Here is a 22,038-nt window from a genome sequence, read left to right as displayed (position 1 = left end):
GTGTTTCTGGTCTCTGGCACAAACCCCATATCCAAGGGTTTGTTTTGGGGGTGGGGTGGAGTGGGAATTGCTGAGTAGACCGAGTAAGTTCTGGACCTGAGTGTCAATTGTGTGGTGCTTTCATAGTACTTCTTTATGAATTAGTGTTGATCCCCGTCTCATTCCATGGCTATAACCATTTATCCACTGCCAGCTTGTGCAGGGCTCCTACTAAAGTTGACTAAAGATGCAGGAGAGACAAGAACTTACATAGAAAGAGAGGTGGCCACATAATAGTAATTTTTTCAAAACCTCCTAAAATCTCAATGGACTGGCATCTCTGGGAAGATAATGTCTTGCAGCATGCCCATCCATTGCATCTTCCCTGCACCCTACTCGAGCACCTTCACTCTGCCCACTGCAACAGCCAGGACGTCCCAGTGGCCACCCACTTCAATTCCACATCCCACTCCCATGTCTATCCATGGCCTCCTCTACTGCCACTGCCACGTTGAGGCCAGGCACAGGTTGGAGGAACAACACCTCATACTCCGCCTTGGGAGTCTCCAACCTGATGGCCTCAACGTCAATTTCTCTAACCCCATCCCTTTTTCTTTCCCTCCCACTCCTCTGTCTTCCCTTATTCCTGTGGCTCCCTTCTCCCACCTTGATGACCTGCCCATCTCCTCTCCTCCCCTTCCCCCCCCCCCCATCCTTTATTCCATGGTCCACTGCCCTCTCCTACCAGATTCCTCCTCCTTCAGCCCTTTGCCTCTTCTACCCATCACCTCTCAGCTTATTACATCCTCTCCCCCTCCCCCACCCACCTACCTTCCCCCTCTCACCCATCCCCTGCCTGCGTGCGCTCCTCCCCCTCCCCCCCACCTTCTCATTCCGGCTTCTGCCCTCTTCCTTTCCGGTCCTGATGAAGGGTCTCGGCCCGAAACGTCGACTGTTTATTTCCCTCCATGGATGCTGCCTGACCTGCTGAGTCCCTCCAGCACTTTGTGTGTATTGCTCCAGATTTCCAGCATCTGCAGAATTTCTTGTGCCTCGAAATATTTTGCCAATATGTCACTGGACATGCAAACTGATAATGCACCAAGGTTAATGGGACATCCAGGAGCTTCAAGAATGATAGGACCAACATCTTTGCAACCAATGTATTCAAAGTCAAAACAGGGACAGAAAGGGGAAGGAAATGATATAATTTTAAATATTTTTTGAGAAAACCCCAGGAACAATTTTAATTCCTCATTCCCTAGATCAGAGAGAAAGTGCAGCATTTATTGCCATTGAGATGGTGGTGGTGAGCTGCCTTGTTTAAGCCACTGCAGTCCTTCTGGTCAAGGTGCCCCCACAGTGCTGTCAGAGAGGGAGTTCCAGGATACAGACAACGGAAGAACAAAAGTATATTTCTAAGTCAGGATGGTGTGTGACTTGGAGGGGAACCTGCAGGTGGTGGTGTTCCCATGCACTTGCTGCCTTTATTTTTCCTGGTGGTAAAGGTTGCGGGTTTGGGAGGTGCTGTCAGTGTAGCCTGGGCAAATAATTGCAGTGCATTTTGTAGATAGTATAGGCCGCAGCTACTGTGCGCCAGTGGTGGAGGAAATGAATGTTTAGGGTGGTGGATCGGGTGATGGTTAAGTGGGCTGCTTTGTCCTGGATGGTGCTGATCTTCCTGGAAGTTGTTGGAACTGCATTTATCCTGGCAAGTGGAAAGTATTCCATCACACTCTTGACTTGTGCCTTGTAGATGGTGGGAAGGTTTTGGGGTACCAAGAACTGAGTCACCCTCAGTACCCAGTCTCTGACTTGCTCTTGTAACCACACAAATTTATATGGCTGGTCCAATTGAGTTTCTGGTCAAAGGTGACCCATAGGACAGAGATGGCGAGGTGAGGGCAGTCTGGGACATAATGCCCTTGAATGTCAAGGGTAGGTGATTAGATGTTGGAGATAGTCATTGGCTGGCACTTCTGTGGTGCCAATATTACAACTTATCAGCCTATCCCTGAATATTGTCCAGGTTTTGCTGTATGCAGGCATGGACAGATTTATTTGTTGTGAGGTTGCAAATAGAATGGAACATTGTGCAGACACCAGCAAATATTCCTGCTTTAGACCTTATGATGGAGGAAGGGTCATTGATGAAAAGGTTGAAGGTGGTTCATCCAGGGGCACTGCTCTGTGGAACTCCTGCAGTGATGTCCTGGGGCTGAGACAATTAATTTCCAACAACCAGATTTCTTCCCTTGAAGGACATTAGTGAATCAGATGGGTTTTGACAAGAATCGGTAGTTTTTGTTGTCATCAGTCACTAAAACCATTTATTATCTTCCCCCCCCCCCCCACCCCCCTCCCAAAATTCCAGATTAGAACATAGAGCAGTACAGCACAGGACCAAGCCCTTCCATCCACAATGTCCATGTGGACCATGAAACCAATCTAATCTAATCCCACCTGTTTGCACGTGGTCCATATCCCTCCCTAGTAGTCCATCTAAATGCCTCTTTAAATGTTGCTTTTGAATCTTAACTGAATTTAAAAGCCCACAGCTGCAGTGGTGGGATTTGAACACTGGTCTCTGGATTGTTGGTTCAGATCTCTGGGTTACTAATCCTGTAATTTAACCACTGCACCACCACTGTACCATTAATGACCATCATTAACAGTCACATCCTTAAAAGGATACTGGCGGGACTAATTATTAACTGTGTATCTTAACCTTCTGTGGCAAGTTAATGGCCAATTAATGCAGCATTTTCAGAGGTTGAGGGCAGTTGATGGTGTTTCACGAAGCCACAGAGTAGTGTTGATCAGCATCCTGTGGCCATTTGGAGTTCATGGAATATCTCAGCCACAAATTACAGGCCAGTTTGCATGGAAATAACGGTTTGTGTCAGTCAGCCACTGTTGTTTATTCTGCAGATTCTGGTCTTTTGCAAACTTAATCCTTAACAAAACTCGGTTGATTCTATAACTGGTGAGATTGTTTAAGTTAAGGTGTTTTAAAATAAACATTCATTATAGAATTGAAGTGGAAAACTGCAGATGCTGGAAACTTGAAACAAGAACAGAGAATGGTGGAAACACTCAGTGGGTCAGGCAGCATCCGTGGGGAGGTAAACAGAGGTAACATTTCAGGTCAATGATCCTTCATCTGTCATCAAGCTGTAGGTCACGAGATCAAATCTTCTCCGTTCCCGTGAGTTGTCGTTGAGTTGTGATGTTGATGCGGATCCCATCTCCACAGCTGCTGCCTGACCTGCTGAGTGTTTCTGGTGTTTTCTGTTTCTGTGTCAGACATTTGGTGGAGCTACAGTGGTGGATAGCAAACAGGTAGAGCTGGAGCACATTTCTACACAGACAGTGGAGGGAGTTTGGAACTTTTCCCAATAGGGCTGCAGATGTCAGGGGTTATTGGTTAGCACAGACGTGGTAGGCTGAAGGGCCTGTTCCTGTACTGTTCTATGTTCCAGTTGTTTAGTTTTTCAGGGAAGCATTTCAAGGAATCTGGATCAAAGGTGGTTAAATGGAATGAAAGTGCTGAGTGCCGGAGCAAGCTCGAGGTGCTGAACGGGAGATTGAATAAGTTCAAGTGATGGGTGTTACAGTGACCCAGCTAGTAGTGCCGCTGTCTCTCACCCCCAGAGACTTGGGTTTGATCCCCACCTCCGGTGCTGCCTGCATGGAGTATGTACATTCTCCCTGTGACCATGTGGGTTTCCACTGAGTGCTCCAGTTTCCTCCCATGTCCTAACGATGTGTGAGTTAGTAGTTTAATTTTCCACTGTAAATTGCCTCTGACTTGTAGTTGAGTGGTAGAGTCTGACGGGAGGCAAAAAGAATGAGGGGAGAATTTTTTTTAAAAGTTGGGTTTAACGTAGCAGTTAGCACAAAGCTATTACAGCGCCAATGACCCGGGTTCAATTCTGGCCGCTGTCTGTAAGGAGTTTGTACGTTCTCCCCATGTCTGCATGGGTTTCCTCCGGGTGCTCGGGTTTCCTCCCACATTCCAAAGACGTACGGGTTAGGAAGTTGCGGGCGTGCTATGTTGGCGCCGGATGCGTGGTGACACTTGCGGGCTGCCCCCAGAACACTCTACGCAAAAGATGCATTTCACTGTGTGTTTCGATGTACATGTGACTAGTAAAGAAATCTTATCTTAGTGGTTGATAGTGTGGACTCGATGGGCTGAAGGACCTGTTTCCGTGCTGTATTTCTCTATGACACAACAACCTTCCATCCTGCTCATTGATGGATGGCCACACTGGGGTGTTCAGATGAGTGTCCCTTCTGTCACCCCAGTGCATTCTACCCTAGGATGTGTCCGGTCAGGGGAACGTGGAAGGGAATCTCACGGCTGGCACTGTGGGGTATGGCTGGATGCAGAATATTACTGCCAACTCTCTGCTGAACTTGTGCCTCCTGTACTTGTCAGGACAGTAACAGACTGCATCAGGTATCCTCAGGAAAATATCAATTTCCTGGATATCCCTCTATATCTCCTTGAACATAAGGAAAAGGGAATTCCCATTGTGGAAATCATCCAAGTGCAGCGATGTACAGAAAGAACAGTACAGTGAAGACAGAAAGAGTGGAGTGGACTGGTGGCACTGGACCAGCAAGCTACAAGTCATGAGTTCGAATCTCATCATTGCACAGTGTCGGTGAATTCAATAACTGTCTCTGTCTACAACACTGTCAGCCCGGTGAGTTCAGGGTGGGCCATGTGTCTGTGAACGCAGTCATTTCTACAGCAAACTCATCAACTTATTTCCAAAAGCTATTTGAAGAGCAGAGGAAACGGAACTTAGGAAAGAAGTTATAGCAACCTCCTAATTAAAAGCAGGGCAAGTTTTCAGGAAAAAAACCACAAGTGGAGGATGGTTGCATGCAAACTGGATCCTCCACTTCAGTCTGGTCACTAACAGATCTGCGGACAGCGGCCTTGATCGACAGCAGAATTACTCAATCGTCCCCGGTGTGCCTGAGAATAGCTTTGCTTGCAGTGGTCTACTGTGCATAGAAGCAGCTGGATTGTTGTAAAGGCAACGTGGTGACCAATGTATTTCCAGTCCCTGAATAGGTCCCCAGAGGAGCCTGGTCAACGATACCAATCAGGGATTGGGTGCGGAAGAGCGGGTCAGCATGCAGACAATTTGAAGAGCCACCTGGTCCCTTGGAACAAGAAATTTCCTGCAAGCTTGCACCAGGCAGTGTTTGTTCCTCCTCTGGGCCAGTGTGCACATGCCAGGTGTGGTGAAACACTGCACAAATACTGTCCCGGGACTGCATTAGGAGCACAATCTGGACACATTGGTTGGGCACGTGTTCACTGGAGCGGATGACAGGAGAAGAGTCAGCCAAGGGTCCCTGTGCATATGGATATCAAGGGAAGAGAGGAGAGGAAATTGAAGCTCAGGCTTCAATGTGACACTTGACCCAGTGGTGGATAGCTGATGACAGCATTAATTGTCTAAACCCACATGTGAACATGAGCTCAGTAGGTGAGCTGCTGGATAGGAGCCTGACGCTACAGAACATTTCATTGAGAGTGGAAGGAAAGGAGAACGCTGGGGAAACATCTGAATTGGAGGGGAGTCCTACAGAAGTTGGATGTCACTGCTTCCCTGATGAACGTTGTATAGAAACTGGCCTTCCATACAGATTCCTCTGTGAGGGTGATTGTGTTCTGTACAAGTCTCTTCCTACCTTACTACTTGCTCTCCAGCACATCGTCCTCCGGTACCTTTCTCCCTCGTGGATTAGGTTATCTGCTCTTGAAATGCATCTCTGTTATTCACCTGGGCTACTCACTCCCTGTGTTAGGAACTTCCTCCTTCTTACCACTTCGAGTGAAGGTCCCCTGAATTCCTTATTGGATTTATTGGTGGGTTTAAGCCACAATCTGACATTTTGTGGTAGTTTTGCTGATGGCAGCTTTTTATTTCTCGAGTTTAAAAACTAAAATTTGGAACTATCATGTGGAATTAAACTTGAGTTTGGGTTGCTGATTCAGTTCCATTACAACACCCATTATCTGGATAACCACAACTTCTGCCAGGGCAAGTTCAAAGTCCCGATGTTGATGCTGCAACTTATGGCATTTCTGCAGTTCACAGAATTGAATTTCTGACATACTTGAGCAATACATTTTCTGTACTTGGTATAAACTGTCAGAAAATGTGCAGGGCAATAATTTGTTTTGAGATTTATTAGTCTTTTAGGGAAATTTTCTATCCAGTGGAAAGATCTGACTGCATTAGCTGAAGAATTGATTATGTAAGTCAGAGATTCCTTGAATATGATTCTCTGAATCATAAATCTTCAGAATAATTCATTTCATATTTATAGAAGGAGGCTATTTGGCCCACTGAGTCCATGTCAGCTCACAGGGCAATCCCATTTTCCCACTACATTTTCCCTGTAACCTTTTCCCCTGTGTTCCCATCAACTGTGCGTAGCTGCCCCCTACACACTAACTGCAATTTACAGTATCCAACAAACCTACCAACTGGCACATCTTTTGGATGTGGAAGGAAACCAGTGCACCCGGGGAACACGTGCAGTCACAGGGGTGTTATGTTTGTTCTTCATCAAGAGACAAACTTTGCACGGGTTTAACATCCGAACATTTTATTAACCAACAACAGACTGCCTGCTTTCCCTTGCTTTTTACAGCCAGTTCCTGTTCCCCCCATGTGACCTTTGCATTGCCTACTGGGAACTGTAGTTCTTTATTATAACTACATAATAACACAGGGAGAACGTGCAAACTCCACCCAGACAGCACCCGAGGTCAGGATTGAAGCTGGATTACTGGACCTGTGAGACAGTGGCTCTCCCAGCTGCACCACTGTGCTACTGTTAATCTGAGACTGAGGACCAGATATTAGGAGGACTGACCTCACACTTGATCTAAGGGTTTTTTTTTAGGAGTTTTTGGGAGGAGGAAAGGGGAAGGAATTTTGGGGAGGGAATTCCTGATATTCACCAAGAGAGATCCATGAGGGAACTTAATCTGGGGCAGAAGAGTGTGGAGACTGAAGAGCGAGGCAAGGGGAAGACAAGAGGGGAGGATTCATCAGGAGAGCTAGAGAGAGTTCAACGGTAGGGGTGGAAATGGGAGGGAAGGGGAGGAGTGGGTTGGGAGAGATGCAGGGTCAGGCTGGGGATGAGGGCAGGTGCTGTGTTGAGTGGTGTAGGGCGGGAGGCGAGGGCAGTGAGATGAGAGAGAACAGTTAGAGGTGAGGAGAGGGTCAGGCAGCAGGACTGCAAGAGGGGAGCAAAGGAAAGCAAGGGCTTCAAAGGGAGTCCCGTCAGCAAGAAGGCAGTGCCATAATGACAGCTTCAGTGATGGGTGGAGTGATGGGCACCGCATGGGGAGGAAGACTCTGCTGTGTTGGAAATGGTGCACCAGGACCTTTGACTTCACACAGCAGGGTAGCATGGGTAGGAATCCTGAGATGGGGCTGAGGTGCTCCCTCAGCGCCTGTGGGAGATCAGAGCAGCATCCCTGGTACCATGGTGGAGGTCCACCTGGATAGTGGCTCGAGTTTTGGGAGTCGAACTGGAGACCAACACCTCCTGACAGCCTGGTGCCTCCGGGTATGGGCGTGTGGTGCCTGGTGCTGCTGGGCATGGGTTTTGCAGGCTTTGAGCGTGGACCCAGGGCGCTGTGCTTGTGTAGCTCACCCATCCTTCTCCTTGACCTTTCAGGCCGACTGCTCGGATATGAGCAGCCTCAGTTTGCCCGGGAACATGAGACGAGGGGGTTCAGACACGAACCTGAACTTCAGCGTGACCGATGGCTTGCTGGACTTCCAGAATGACAGGCTGATGGCGGACAAGCTGAAGCAGAAGGTCCTGAAGATCACGGAGCAGCTGCGGATCGAACAGGAGATCCGGGATGCCAACGTGACGGAGTACCTGAAGCTGGTGAACAACGCCGACAAGCAGCAGGCGCGCCGCGTCAAACAGGTCTTTGAGAAGAAGAACCAGAAGTCCGCCCACAACATCACCCAGCTGCAGAAGAAGTTCGACCACTACCATCGCAAGCTGAAGGAGGTGGAGCAGAATGGGCCCAGGGTCTCCAGGGAGGGGCTGAGGGGCTCACAGCAGAACATGAGGGAGGTGAGCAGCAGCAGTGCAAGGCTTGCAGCCAGCACTGCAGGAGGCCCAACCCTGGAGGGCAGTCGGGGCCTCCCAGGGGTGACCCTCACACCGCCAGCGTTCGTCCTCAACAAGCCACGGGAGATCGCCAACCTGATCCGCAACAAGTTTGGCAGCGCCGACAACATTGCGCACCTGAAGAACTCCATGGACGACTTCCAGCGGGACGCCGGGCACCGGGCTCTGAGCGGGAGTGCCGTGCTGGTGTCCAAGGCCAAGTACATGAGCGACGACGAGGGCTCCAGCGTCTCTGCCGACAGCAATGGCAACTCTGACTTCGGGATCAAAGAGACGGCCAGCCCAAAGTCCGGGTCGCTGGAGAGGGAGCAGAGCAAGCTGCCCGCCCTTCTGGAGGAACTCCGGGAAATGAAAGAAGCACAATCCCAGCTGTCAGAGGACATTGAGAATTTAAAGGTTCAGTTTAACAGAGACTATGGCATCATCACCCAAACATTACAAGAGGAGCACTACAGGTAATGGTTTGTTTAAGTTTTATTCTATTCTTCTGATAGGAGTTTATAAAATTGTGAGAGGCATAGATAGGGTAGATGACCAGAATCTTTCTCCCAGGGTCTAAATGTCTAATACTAGAGGTCATAGTTTTAAGGTGAGAGGGGAAAAGTTTAAAGGAGATGTGCGGGGCAAGTTTTTTCACACAGTGCTGGGTGCCTGGAATGTGCTGCTGGGGGTGGGGGGGTGGTGGAGGCAGATATGATAGAGGTGCTTAAGAAGCTTTTAGACAGGCACATGGATATGCAGGGAGAAGAGATTAGTTTAATTTGGCATCATGCTCAGCACCAACATCGTGGGCCGAAGGGCCTGTTCCTGTGCTGTACTGTTCTACAATGGGAGAATATAACAGCTGACTTTTTTTAGGGGCATGATGGATTTTGCTCACTTGTAATCTGTGGTGTGATTGTCATGAGTTCCATCATTTGACTGTCTGTTGGTTGAGCCACAGTTTCCTGCAGATATTTATCAGGAGGTTTCATCTGTGGCCGCACAACAAACTCTGCTCTCCGCTCCCTCTCCAGCCCCTCTCCCGGGTGAAGCGGACTCTGCTCGGGGTGAATTTGTAATCCTTCTCTCCTGCATCACCAAGGTTGTCTACTTCTGCTTCTGAAACAGTGTATTACCTGGCGTCAATACTAATCCAGTGTTCCCCTGGTCTTCCTCAAATTCTGCACCTTCAGTGCATTTAAACATACGCAAAACTCTGCTGCCAATGCCCTCACTCATAGCCTGTGCAATTCACCCATTGCTTGCTGAACCTGCATTGCTTCATTGTCTGGAAAGCTTACAGTCTAAAACATTTATTGTTTAAAATTTCTTTCTCCCTGGAGTTCTCCACCGCGCACCCCCCCCACCGTATAGCGTTTCTTGTGCATCCTTTGCTCTGACATTGGTGGCTGTGCCTTCGACAGTCCAGGGCACAAGATCAAAAATTCCCTCCCTAAATCTCCCTGAACCTTCACCTCTACTCCTTTTAAGAATCTCTTTCAAAACACACCTTTGACCAAACATTCAGACACCCTCCTTGTACCTCCCCCTCTGGTTCAGAACAAATTTTTATTAGGCAACTTCTCCGTGAAGCATCTTAGAATGTGTTTCTGTGTTAAAGGAGGTATGTAAATGCAGGTATTTACTACTGTCTTTTTAAACCTCCTCCCTTCAGACAGTTGCTCAGTTTTTCATGTGGGCTTTGAGCTAAATAGCGAAAATGATAAAAGAATAGTCAGAGAGGTTGTCAGAATCAGGGGAAAAGGAAATAACTGGCTTTCTTTCTAAACCTAAAAGCAACAGTTCTGATTAACTCGAGTAATCAGGTACAAATGCGTTAAACAAATTTATTTGGCACCTTTCATGACCTTGAGATTCCCCAGAGTACACTGCAGCAAATTAAGTATCTTTGCATTTTCACATTGGAAACACACAAACCAATTTATAGATAGCAAGACCCCACAAACAGCAAAGAGATAATCAGATAATCTGGTTGGGTGACACGTTATTGCACAGAACATTGGATATATTTAGTAACATGCACCTGTGACAACATGTGCATCGCATTTGATTCTCAAATCTATTAACAGGCAAATTGTTGTGTGATGCTTGTGCTCAGTTGGTTTAATTTATTTTACTCTCAACACATAATGAAAGGGGCAGAAAATAAGTGACACACAAACTTTAGAAGAGCATAGAGAAACTAGTGGTGAGGAATTATGAAGGATATACAAAAGCAAAATTAAAACGAGACTTGAAAGCAAAAATAGCTACAAATATTTTAGGATATTTTGTGCCTCACAAAATTTACAAAAATATTTCAACTTAGTGTTAGAAACACATCAAATAATAGCTTCAATAGGAGGGGCCTTTCAAGAAGCGTGACACGTAAACTGAACTTTCTGAATTAAATTTTCTGTTCCAAAGAAATATTAACACATCAGACCACAGCTTGCAGCATGTCCAATGTGGGCTGGTGCAAGAATCTCCCATCATTCTGCTGAATGTCTGGCTGAGCAACACGTGGCTGCTGAAGCTGATTGAGCCTAGCAGGCTGCACGTGGGTTTCCTGCTCACACCTGCATTACTCTTGGTGGGCAGTGCAGGTACATCAGGAACACACCCTATCCTATCAGCATTCCCACAACAAGAGAGTCTGCTCTGGACGAGAGACTGTCACTCAGTACCGTGATTGGACAACTGCAGGGAATGGTGTGGCATGTGTACTTTGGTTTTTGGCTCGTGTGTAATAGCTATAAATTACAAGTGTTACTTTAAGGTTGATGGAATCACTACTACCTTTAAGAAAATCTGTCATGTGGCTAACTGATGTAACCTTCTCTGCACCATGCAGCAGGCTCCACAGTGAGTTCTGTCACACTCCATGTGATACTGTAAAGGGAACCCAAATATTTCCCAATTGGCATCCAGTGTTTGTTCTATGCCTATGATCAGATGGAATTTATCACTGACAACATACTGATTGAAATGATCCTGTTTTGTATGAGTTAATTACTTGGCTAGCTAAGTGATATTTCTGGTTATTTCCATGTGGTGTGCAGGAAAACTACTAGTTTGCCACTTTGTGGTGTCACCCTGATTTTCCTCTTGCACATTGCTGCAGATTGGTGAGGATGTTCGTCAGCTGAAGAAGTTGAACTAAATGTAGTATCAGCAAAAACAAGTGTACATCAATTTATAGTTGTTGGAGTACTCAGAGGTGCAATCAGTGTTGTAAAGTAGGAAACCCAACAGCTAATATCCACACAGCACAGTCCTACACATGGTACATAATGAAGCGCAAATCTGTTTTTAACTGATAAATATTGGGCCAGACATGGAGAAAGTTCTTCTGCTCTTCATCAGTATTGCTGAGGAACATTTTCCCACAAGAGGACAGACAGGGTTAAAAAGATGGAATCCGACCGGTATTCTCTCCATACTTGTATCACCTGGATTACATATTCAAGACTAGTGGTCCAGGATGAGCTCCATAAACTAAACCAGGCCTGACATTATTTAACTCTGCTTTGTCTGTGATTCCCTTCTCTGGAGCTTGTGGCATTAAAACTTGCTTCCGGAGTTTGCAGCGAGAGAAAGATTTGGATGGAAATAATTAGATTTTTGATGAAAGCAATCATACTTTACAAGCACCCTCCTTGGACACCGGATTGCAGTAGTATCCTGGGCACAAACAGTTCTAAATTATGATTTCCCTGACACCTCCCCAGCAACAGAAAATATGAAGCAATATATTGCCCCTCCACAGCAGATGTCATCGTTGCAATCAGTCAGCCTCTACCCACTAGCCACATTATCCTCTGGAAGACAGAAAACCAAGGCCAAACGGGGAGTTACATTGGGAATATTCTTTTAGTACTGAAAACCTGAGCAGGACCACGCAGCTATAAGATGTGATCTCAGCTCTCTTAAGGGTTACAGAGTCAGTGGTCGCAGCACAATCCCACACCTTGCTCCTCTAGAAGTGTTTCTCTTTGCCTACCCTTTCATCAAATCACCTGAAATCTGCAAAGCAAGTCAGTGGAAAGACCAACTTTCCAATCTGGAGTGTGTGAATAAGAGCAACCTGCCTGTCTCCCTCATCAGAGATTGACACACAATGTCAACTGGGGGTCCATTGAAACTTGTTGGGGGTCCATTGAAACTTGCTGGGGGCCCAGTGCTAGTGTCACTGTATCAATGTGATGGAAATGTAGGAATAAAGTTCACTTGTTATTTGTTGAAGAGGCTGCCTACTGTAACAGAGGAACCCTGGCTTGTGCTGTGTCCAGTGTCAGCAAGGGGTTAAATTCAGGCATTACATTACAAGATGATACACTGGCCTGCATGTGATCTTTTATCTGGGTCAGGAAGGCGCTTTGTGGTCGAATTTACTCTATTTTGGAAAGTTATTTTCGAGCAAAGTTGCTGCATGTAATGTAAAATTTAGCCACTGGATGGTGCTGCATCACATGCTAAAGTTAATAAAAATGTTCCACCCAATACAGGACAAGCATTTTTTTTGGTCAGGCTGTACTGCATGCAGTAAAAAGTGAATGTAAGTATTGTATATTGAAGTATCAGTTATGCTTGAAAATGGGTTAAGGTCCCCAAGGCCTGAACATACAATCTAAGGGTACATGTGAAAGCGGTACTGAGGTAGATGCTGCCTTTACAATGAATGCTGTCTCCAGGATGTCAAGATCCCAAGACACTATTTGGAAGAGGAGTAAGTAAGTGTTTCCTGAATTTAGGTCTATCGTGATTGGGTGCAACCAACAGCACTAGAACAGATTGGTCTAGAAATTGGACTGCATGACAGATTATTTCAGGACTCTGTGATTAAAAGTGCACTTAGGGTGGAAGGAAACATGATAACAATGGCTCCTGGGCCATTTTGCCTCTCTCTATGAAGTTAGCTGGGTACTTCTCAGCTTCAGATGTGCTTGTGTGCCAAGTGAGGCCCCAGACGTGGATGAAATTATGCCAAGGCCCCACTTTTGGAGCATTACGTGAGAAGTTGGTCACATTTCCTGGGAAAAACCATTGTTGATTGATCCTGGGACGGGCATATTCTTGTAGTACTGTGCTAGACTGGCACCCCACTGAGCAAAGTTCCAGACTTTCCTCCTATTGTTTGGTGTTTTATCCACATCCCATCTCCACATTCATTGAACTAAACCCCCAACTCATCAATCTTACCATCCTGGCCTTAAGTATGTATTACTAGCATCTCAGTACTGATGGCTAACCTCAGCCCCTCCAGCCCCTGATCTGGACCCAGTTTTGGAACTAGGTGGTGCATTTTTCTTTGTCCCCACTGCAGCACGCAAGGGGAAAAGTGTAATGCTGGTTACTGAAGTCTGAAGTTTACAGCAGCAGGTCCGCAAATGGTAACAGTGGAATACAATTCCAAGACTGGTAGCTGGCCACATTCCTGTTTATGGGAGCTTGCTGTATACCACTTAGTTGTTTCCCATTTTTACAAGAGTCTCTCCACTTCAGGATGACAGTTTGTTTATAAAGAACTTTGGAAAATCTTGTGATTGTAGAAGGTACTGTATTAAACAGGTCTTTAACTAGAAGACAATTTTTTACATAACTGCCTGTTAGATCTAAGGATGAATTCTCATGTTTCAGGTTGGCGTGTTTGGAAGATCAGTTGAATGACCTCTCTGAGCTTCATCAGCACGAAACAATGGATCTAAAACAAGAGCTGGCAAGCATTGAAGAAAAAGTAGCCTATCAGTCATATGAGCGGGCACGTGATATTCAGGTCTGCAGCTTTCTGTCACACATTCTCAGCATAGAACTGCTTTGCCCTGTGCTCACTAACCTACATTGGCCTCTGTGTAAGATATCAATTTTAGAATTCAAGTCTGTGTTCAAAGCCCTGGTAGCTTCTCCCCCTCCATTCCCTGTTACCTTCTGTAGTCTTCCGAACCTTGTGTTTTCCTCCAATTCTGATCCCTTGGGCTTTCAATACTACTCCAACGGTAGTTGTGCCTTTAGCTGCAAGATTTGAAATTTTCTCCTTAATCTTTTCTCTTATTCTCCCCTCCCTAAATTACTGTTGAAAACAAGTTTTTGGTCACGAATCCTAATATTGTAAACTAAAGCAAAAAAACTGCAGATACTGCAAATTGGAACAAAAAATACAGAAAATGCTGAAGATAATCAGCTGGTCAGGCATCACCTGTGGAGTGAGAAACATTGGTGTTTCAGGTCAATCACCTTTTGTCAGTCGTATGTAATTCAACCAAAAACATTGTACAATGTTAGTGGTACTATTACTGGGGATTTTCTTTTAGCTTGATTGGATCTGATGACCTGTAGCCTTTGGTTGGAATGTTGATTTTTAAGTTCCCCTTTTTTTTAGAAAAAGAAGCATATGTCATCAACCCACCATTTCAGCACAGTGCCGATACTGGAACTGTGTGCGTGCAGATGCCCTCTTCCTGATCTGGTTTCTTGTTCTTCTAATTGTAGATAAAGGAGTTCATGCCCAGAAGTTAAACTTGCTTTCGCCCATAGAACAGACTGATCAATGATTTTCGTCATTTGCTGTGATTGTCACTGATAATTAACAATCATTTCAGGACTGTGACCTTTTAGCAGAGAGCTGAATGTTAGATTGTTACCAAGAGGATATTTTATAAAATAGCTTCTATTCTCTTAAAAGCCTGACAGATATCTTAAACTAAAATAAAAGCAGAAAATGCTGGAAACATTCAGCAGATCAGGCCATATCTATGGAAAGAGAAACAGAGCTCGTGTGTCAGGTCAAAGACTCTTCAATTCTGGCAAAAGGTCAGAAGAACACAATCAAATCAGAGCAGGAGTAGACCACCAGGCCCCTCAAACCTGCCCTGCTATTTAATATGATCACTGCTGATCTACACTGGCTTCATCTCCTCCTGTCCCATTTTTCCACACCCCTTTATTTCTCGATCTATCAAATATTTATCCACCTCCACTTTAAATACTAATGATCCAGCCTCCACCAGCTGCTAGGGCAGAGCATTCCAGGGATTTGCCGCCGTTAGCAAGAAGAAGTATTTGCGCCCCTCAGTTTTAAATGCCCAGGCCCTTATCTTGAAGTATGTCCCCTTTTCTAGACTCTCCTACCAGTGAAAACATCCCATCTACCCTGTCAAGCACCCTGAGCATATTATATGTTTGAATAAGGTCACCCCTCCTTCTTCTAAACTCCAAGGAACACATGCCCAAACTATTTAGTTTCTCTTTGTATGACAACTCTTTCATCCCAGGAATTAGCCTGGTGAGTCTCCTTTGGACTGCCTCCAATGTTACTATATCTTCTTTTTAGGTAAGGGGACTAAAACTGTGCACAATATTCCAGGTGCAGCCTCACCAACACACTAAACAGTAGTAAGAAAACCTTCCTATTCTTAAACTGATTTCTCTTATCAAAGCGCATGACCTCAATTTCCCACTTTGAACTCCATTTGTCACTTTTGCCCATTCACAATCTATATCCCATTGCAAAATCACAGTATCCATATCACAATATGCCCTTCAATCCATTTTCTTCATCAGAAAATGTGGAAACCTTACATACGTCATTAATGTAAATAGTGAACAATTGCAGCCCAAGATCTAATCCCTGGGATACTCTACTAGTTGCCCCTTCCAGTCTGAAAAGGACTTATTTCTTCCAACTCTGTTTTCTATGAGATAGCCAATTTTCAATTCATTCTAACACACTTCCTCTAATACCACAGGCTTTCAATTTATGCAGCAGCCTCCTATGTGACACCTTGTCAAATATCTTAGAAATTTAAATACACTTTCATCTACCGGTTCTCCTCTCTCAACTCTCCCAGTCACATCCTCAAAGAATTCAAGAAAATTTGGCCAAAATGATATACCTTTCATAAAACCATGTTGACCGGGTTTAATTATGTTCAGCTTTCCTAAGTGATTAGCTATTTGATTATACACGTGTATAACCAGAACAGGAAGGGGGCTAATTTGCATGGTGTTGCCATTCCTTCATCTTTCACATCCTGTCTAGCTGCTGAATGTGTGTTACTTAAACAATCTCCCCACCTCCCCTCTCTCAGTGTTGTCATATCCCATAGGGATACAGGAAGTGAAAGGAGGAAATAAAGTTTGTAACCACTTGAAGTGAAGCAAACATTGTTACCAGGCACAGTTTAGTTATTAATGTGTTAGATCTAAACAGGACTTCCTAAAGTTGAATAAATTTTAGACTACCAGCATGCCTAAGTTGCGTGCATTTTCACCTCTGTTTTAAGCGCGGATTCCACTCTGATCTATCAGTGCATTGTTAAATCTGCCTAGATTCAGCTCTCTCCAAGCCCTGGTGACTGCTATCCATGTGTTCAATGACTAACTTTTCACCTTAAACTCTTGCCCCCTTGTTCAATCCCTCTGTGGGCCCCACCTCACATTCATTATCATGAGGCACTACCACCATGCTAAATGGGGCAGACTGGGAACTGATCTAGCAACTCTGACTAGGCACCGATGAGGCACTATGGACCATCAGCAGCAGCAGCAGAATTGTACTCGACCACAATCTGCAACCTCATGGTCTGACGTATTCCCCACTCTACCATCACCACCAAACCAGGGATCAACCCTGGTTCAAAGAAGAGTGCAGGAGGACATGCCAGGAGCAGCACCAGGGATACCTCAGAATGAGGGATCAACCTGATGAAGCTACAAGACGTGACTACTTGAATGCTAAACACCATATACAGCATGCAATAGACAGAGCTAAGCAATCCCACAGCCAACAAATTAGATCTAAGCTCTGCAGTCATGCCACGTTCAGTCATGAATGGTGGTGGACAATTAAACAACTCACTGGAGGAGGGGGTTCGACGACTATCACCAATCTCAATGATGGGGAGCACAGCATGTCAGTGCAAAAGAGAAAGCTTCAGCATTTGCAAGAATCTTCAGCCAGAAGTGCTGAGTTGGATGATCCATCTCGGCCTCCTCCGGTGCTCCCCACCATGACTGATGCCAGTCTTCAGCCAATTTGATTCACTCCATGTGATATCAAGAAATGGCTAAAGGTGCTGGCTACAGCAAAGGCTATCGGCTTCGAAAATATTACAGAGATAGTGCTAAAGACATGCCCTAGAACTTGCTGTGCCCTTGGCCAAGCTGTTCCAGTACAACTACAACATTGGCAATTACCCAATGATGTGGAAAATTGCCCAAGTATGTCCTGTCCAAAGAAGCAGGACAAATCCAGCCTGGCCAGTTACCATCCCATTGGTCGACTCTCAATCATCCCTTCCATCACTTTATTGATAATCAATAGTGCTATAAAGCAGCACTTGCTTCGCACTTGCTCACATACACTCAGTTTGGGTTCTGCCAAAGTCGCTCAGCTCCTGACATCATTACAGCCTTGGTCCGCACATAGACAAAAGAGTTGAACTCCGGAGGTGAAGTGAGAGTAATTGCCCTTGATAGCAAGGCAGCATTTGATCGAGTATGGCATCAAGGAGTCCTGGCTAAACTGAAGTCAATGGAAATCAGAGGGAGAATGCTCCGCTAATTAGAGGCATAACTAGCACAAAAGAAGATGGTTGTGGTGGTTGGAGGCCAATCCTCTCAGCCACAGGGCAGCTGTGCAGGAGTTCCTCAGGGTAGCGTCTAAAGTAAATATTTGAAACGTATGAATAGTATAACTGGTATTGTACAGTTATAAAAGTGGGTTGCTGCTTGTGAAGAGTAACATGTGGATCTGAGTAGAGTGAAGGAAGTGAGATTGCAATAGGGCTGGAGAATACTGCTGAGGTTGCAAACAGCAAAGCCAGTCATCCAAGGGCAGTGATTTCAAAACCAAGTAGGGTTTAAGACGTCAGTCTTGAGATGTCATGTCTCGGGGCAGTCTAGGAACCCTTGTTTTTTTGCCCACAGATATTCTTCTCAACCTGTTGGGGAGTTGATGAAAGGTTGTCAAGCTGAATCATTAATTACCTCTCTATGTACATATCTCCTGCAGTTTCAGTTTATACTTCTTAAAAAAAATTTATCCCAAATGGTGCCTTATCTGGCTACCTTAGCCACGCCCACTGATGAACCCTGTGTTTGTGTGTTCTCGTGTAGGAAGCACTGGAATCGTGCCAGACACGCCTCGCCACCCTGGAGTTACATCAGCAGCAGCAGCAAGTAGTGCAGAATGAAAATGCCAATGCCAAGGTGCTGCTGGGGAAATGTATCAACGTCTTTTTAGCCATCATGACTGTCATCCTTGTCTGTGTCTCTACGGTTGCCAAGTTCAGCATCCCTCTCATGAAGAGCCGTTTGCACATCATGTGTACGCTCTGTGCAGTGATATTCATTTTCATCTGTTGGAAGAAATGGGATCAGCTTCAGTGTCTAACAGAGCATATTTTTATATATCCACTGTGATTTCAAATTCTTGTCATGCAAATGTTATTTTGAAATAAAAATCTTAGATAAAAGAATTTATAAAATAATTTCCACCTTGTATACCAACATTAAATGGGATTTGGAAAGCGGGTTAATTGATGTGTCCAATAAACTATTTTGTTGCAAGATCCTCTCCAAGACCTGTTGCTGCTGCAGCCCAGAGCCAACGCCTGATGTTCTCCTTTGACCTTTTGCTGTATGTCGTTTTTTGTATGAGCTGATCCTTTGAACAGACATGACTAACTAGAACGGAAGGTATCACTGGTCTTTGATCACATATTTTAGAGACCAACTGGAAACCAGCAAAGTGGAATGAGAAGAGTTGAATGAGGGTGTCATATGTTGTTTTACTTGGATGCCTTCACCTTATGTTGACCTGTCATTGAAGAGGGAGAGCCGTCTGACTGACAAAGCTGAATGCATGAATTGTGGCAAGTTCACTTGATGACTGTCTTTCTGCTCAGTTATGCGCAATTGATCACTTCCATCATCCTACTTGGCCTCGAGGCTTTCATTTATCAGGATATAATAAACTTTCTATTAAACCAGTCCTGAAAATGAACACTTTTATACGAGCTTTGAGGTAAATGTGTCCAGTCAATACTTTCACTCTAATTATTAACTCTGCGCCTACTGGACCAGAAGAGAGTTATTTTTTCTGAGCCAGGTACTTGTTAAATATTTGTCGTATGTAATTATTTTGGAGAGAGCAATTTTGAATACACTAGTACTGTATAGTCATCTTTTCAAATATCATGAGGTACATTTACCATCTAGGTCTTATAGAATTTATCTTATGTTTATGATTTTAAATGTACATATATTTATGTGTGGGGGGGGGGGTGCAATCCATGTCTAACCAGAAGAGCATAGAACCAGATCTGTTATTGTGCTAAAATGCAAGAATATCCAATACAAGAACAATTAGATCACATTTAATTGTTGGTTTGACTTTGTCCCACCAGCACTGATGAAGAACTCTATACCTTTTCAGGAGATATTTAGCAGTGCTTTTACAGCCAGCATGAAACGTGACCAGAAAGAGGCAATGGTTGAAGATGGTACTAAAAGGTTGGATATGTGAGTGATCTCTTGAGAATCCACACTGGGTGCTTGACTACACAGTAATCTTGTTAATCCTATCACTTGATTTGTAATAAGATTTGAATTAAACTTGTTATGTATGCCTGTTTGTTGTATAACTATAATCTATTGATGATTCAGATTAAGGCCTCAAATTAAATGACCATTTTCTGAAAAATGCATAGGAGGGGTTTAGTTTTCAGAATTGGCAGTGGTTTAAATTTTAAATTAATTGAAAGCTAAAATAGATTTTGAAAATTTTACGTATTTCAAGATTTTGTTACGTCTTAGCTGGGTGTCCAGTAAAAGTGGCAGTCATGCTTGGCTGGGAACCCCTAATGATTCAGAAGTCCTCATAGGCAGTCATTTCTAGCTGACTCCGTACCCTACTGTTGGTAAATGCCAAGATCCAAGTGTGGATATCTATATTCCTGGCATTTAATCATCTAATATAAAACATCTTATCAGCACTATCACTAAGCTTTTTGCTGCCTGCCCAACCACTGCCAATCAATCCATTCAAATGTGATCTTCTAGTGGTGTGTCTCCGCATTCGATTAGCCAGATTCATTATCAAGTACAAACAATACCCTTGGCCTCATGGAAGTGTTGATAGCAAATGTCTCTCACTTTTCATTATGAACACTCATTTTCAGATGCTGGTTTCCAGCACTTCGGTTTCAGCCTCAAACTTGGGTGATGTCCAGAGACGAATGCCTATAAATGGATTAGGAAGTGTATAAGTTCAGTGAAAAAAATAAGTGTGTCAATTCAGCACTAATGCAATTCTGTAATCTGCGCTTTTTGCTCATGCCTCTTTTTACCAACAGCATGTGATCAAGAGTTTCATTTATAATTTAAAAGCAGTACATCCACAAAGCCAATTGGATCTTGGAGTAACAAAAAACTCTTTAGCAAGCCCTCTAAAAATTGTGATGTGTGATGAACCCATACCCACTCATCTGATAAAAGCAGCACAGATGATCATAACTGTGCACTTCTTGCTTGCCTCAGTCCTCATGCACTCCAGTCAACACTCACTGCCCAGGTGATTTTCACCTTTTAGATTGCCAGAAACAGCAAACTGACCTGCCAGTGGTAAAAGAGAGTAAAGATGAAGCCACTGCTCAGTTCAACACTCCCAGTTACTAGTTCAGATATTGATGGTAGTTTAGATATTTCCACCGCACGTGTAATTACAAGTTAGCTTAGAGATGGGATCTGCAGCTGGTGTGTCATTAAGCACTGCAGTCTGTAGTCAGCTACGGGGTCACTGGAGGGGAATGTACCACACAAGTTCGGTTGGACAGGCTTTGATGAGCAGTTAAATAGAGCAGCCTACAGAAGGGAGCTGATGGGTGTGCACATTGAAATGTGGTGCATTAGCAGTCCTGCTAGAAGTGCTGCACAGAAGAATGTGGTGCCACTTTTAACATGGTTTTTGCAACGCTTGAGTTCAGTCCCATCCTGTTTTGAAGTAGTTCACAACTCTGTTAATATACTCAGCCCAACCATGTGATGGCTGATGACTAAGCTTCCACTGAAGCACAAGCAGAATCCATTCAACATCTGGCTGCTGTAGTCTTGGTAAATTCAGACTTATGGCCACTGCAGCTGTGGACATCAGTGCAGAGTCTCATGATAGTCCCGAAATGGATCCTCTTATAAACTACCAGGAATATTGAGGTGCTGCCCCTGGGGTATGGCAGTGACTCCAAAGAACACTAATCTGCTGTCCTCTGGTAAAATTACAAGAGGCATAAATGGGGTAGAAAGATTCTCTTTCCCATGGTAGGGGTATCAAAAACAAGAGAGCATAGGTTTAAGGTGAAAGAGCTTTAAAGGGGTTTTGAGAGGAAGGTTACAAAGACAGTGGTTGATATTTGGAACTCACTGTCAAAGGAGGTGGCGGAGTCTGATACAATCACTAAGATATTTATTAGTCATATGCACATTGAAACACACAGTGAAATGCGTCATTTTGCGTTACTGAGAATGTGCAGGGGGCAGCCCGCAAGTGTCACCACTCTTTTCACCAACATAGCATGCCCATAACTCCTAACCCATACGTCTTTGGAATGTGGGAGGAAACCCACACAGACATGGGGAGAATGTACAAACTCCTTACAGACAGCGGCAGGAATTATAGGCAAGGCACAGATGGTTACAGTCCTAATACAGGCAAACAGGATTAGGATAGATGGGCAAAAAGATCGGCATGGACATGGTGGGCTGAATGGCCCATTTCTGTGCTGTACGACTCTGTAATGACTCTGAGCAAGACATCATTCATGGGCTGGCAAAGAACTGCAGTTCGGAGATGGACCTTCTGAGCTCAGAGCTCCTCAAGACTGT

At 44.7% G+C, this 22,038-nt stretch overlaps 1 protein-coding gene across 5 annotated transcripts in view; it reads left to right on the top strand.

Moving 5' to 3' along the window:
• tmcc3 (transmembrane and coiled-coil domain family 3) overlaps window positions 1–19,782 on the top strand; it is a 98,083-nt gene extending 78,301 nt beyond the window's left edge. For all 5 annotated transcript variants that reach the window (XM_052034251.1, XM_052034255.1, XM_052034252.1 and 2 more), the window contains 3 exons: window positions 7,705–8,630; window positions 13,798–13,933; window positions 18,274–19,782. In XM_052034251.1, coding sequence (XP_051890211.1) covers window positions 7,705–8,630; window positions 13,798–13,933; window positions 18,274–18,579 — 1,368 coding nt within the window. In that variant the 3' untranslated portion in view covers window positions 18,580–19,782. The remainder of the gene's footprint in view (window positions 1–7,704; window positions 8,631–13,797; window positions 13,934–18,273) is intronic.
• Window positions 19,783–22,038: the final 2,256 nt, after the last annotated feature.

Source organism: Pristis pectinata, chromosome 19 (assembly GCF_009764475.1).
Source record: "Pristis pectinata isolate sPriPec2 chromosome 19, sPriPec2.1.pri, whole genome shotgun sequence".
Classification (NCBI taxonomy): Eukaryota; Metazoa; Chordata; class Chondrichthyes; order Rhinopristiformes; family Pristidae; genus Pristis; species Pristis pectinata.
This window is presented reverse-complemented; position numbering and strand designations above follow the sequence as displayed.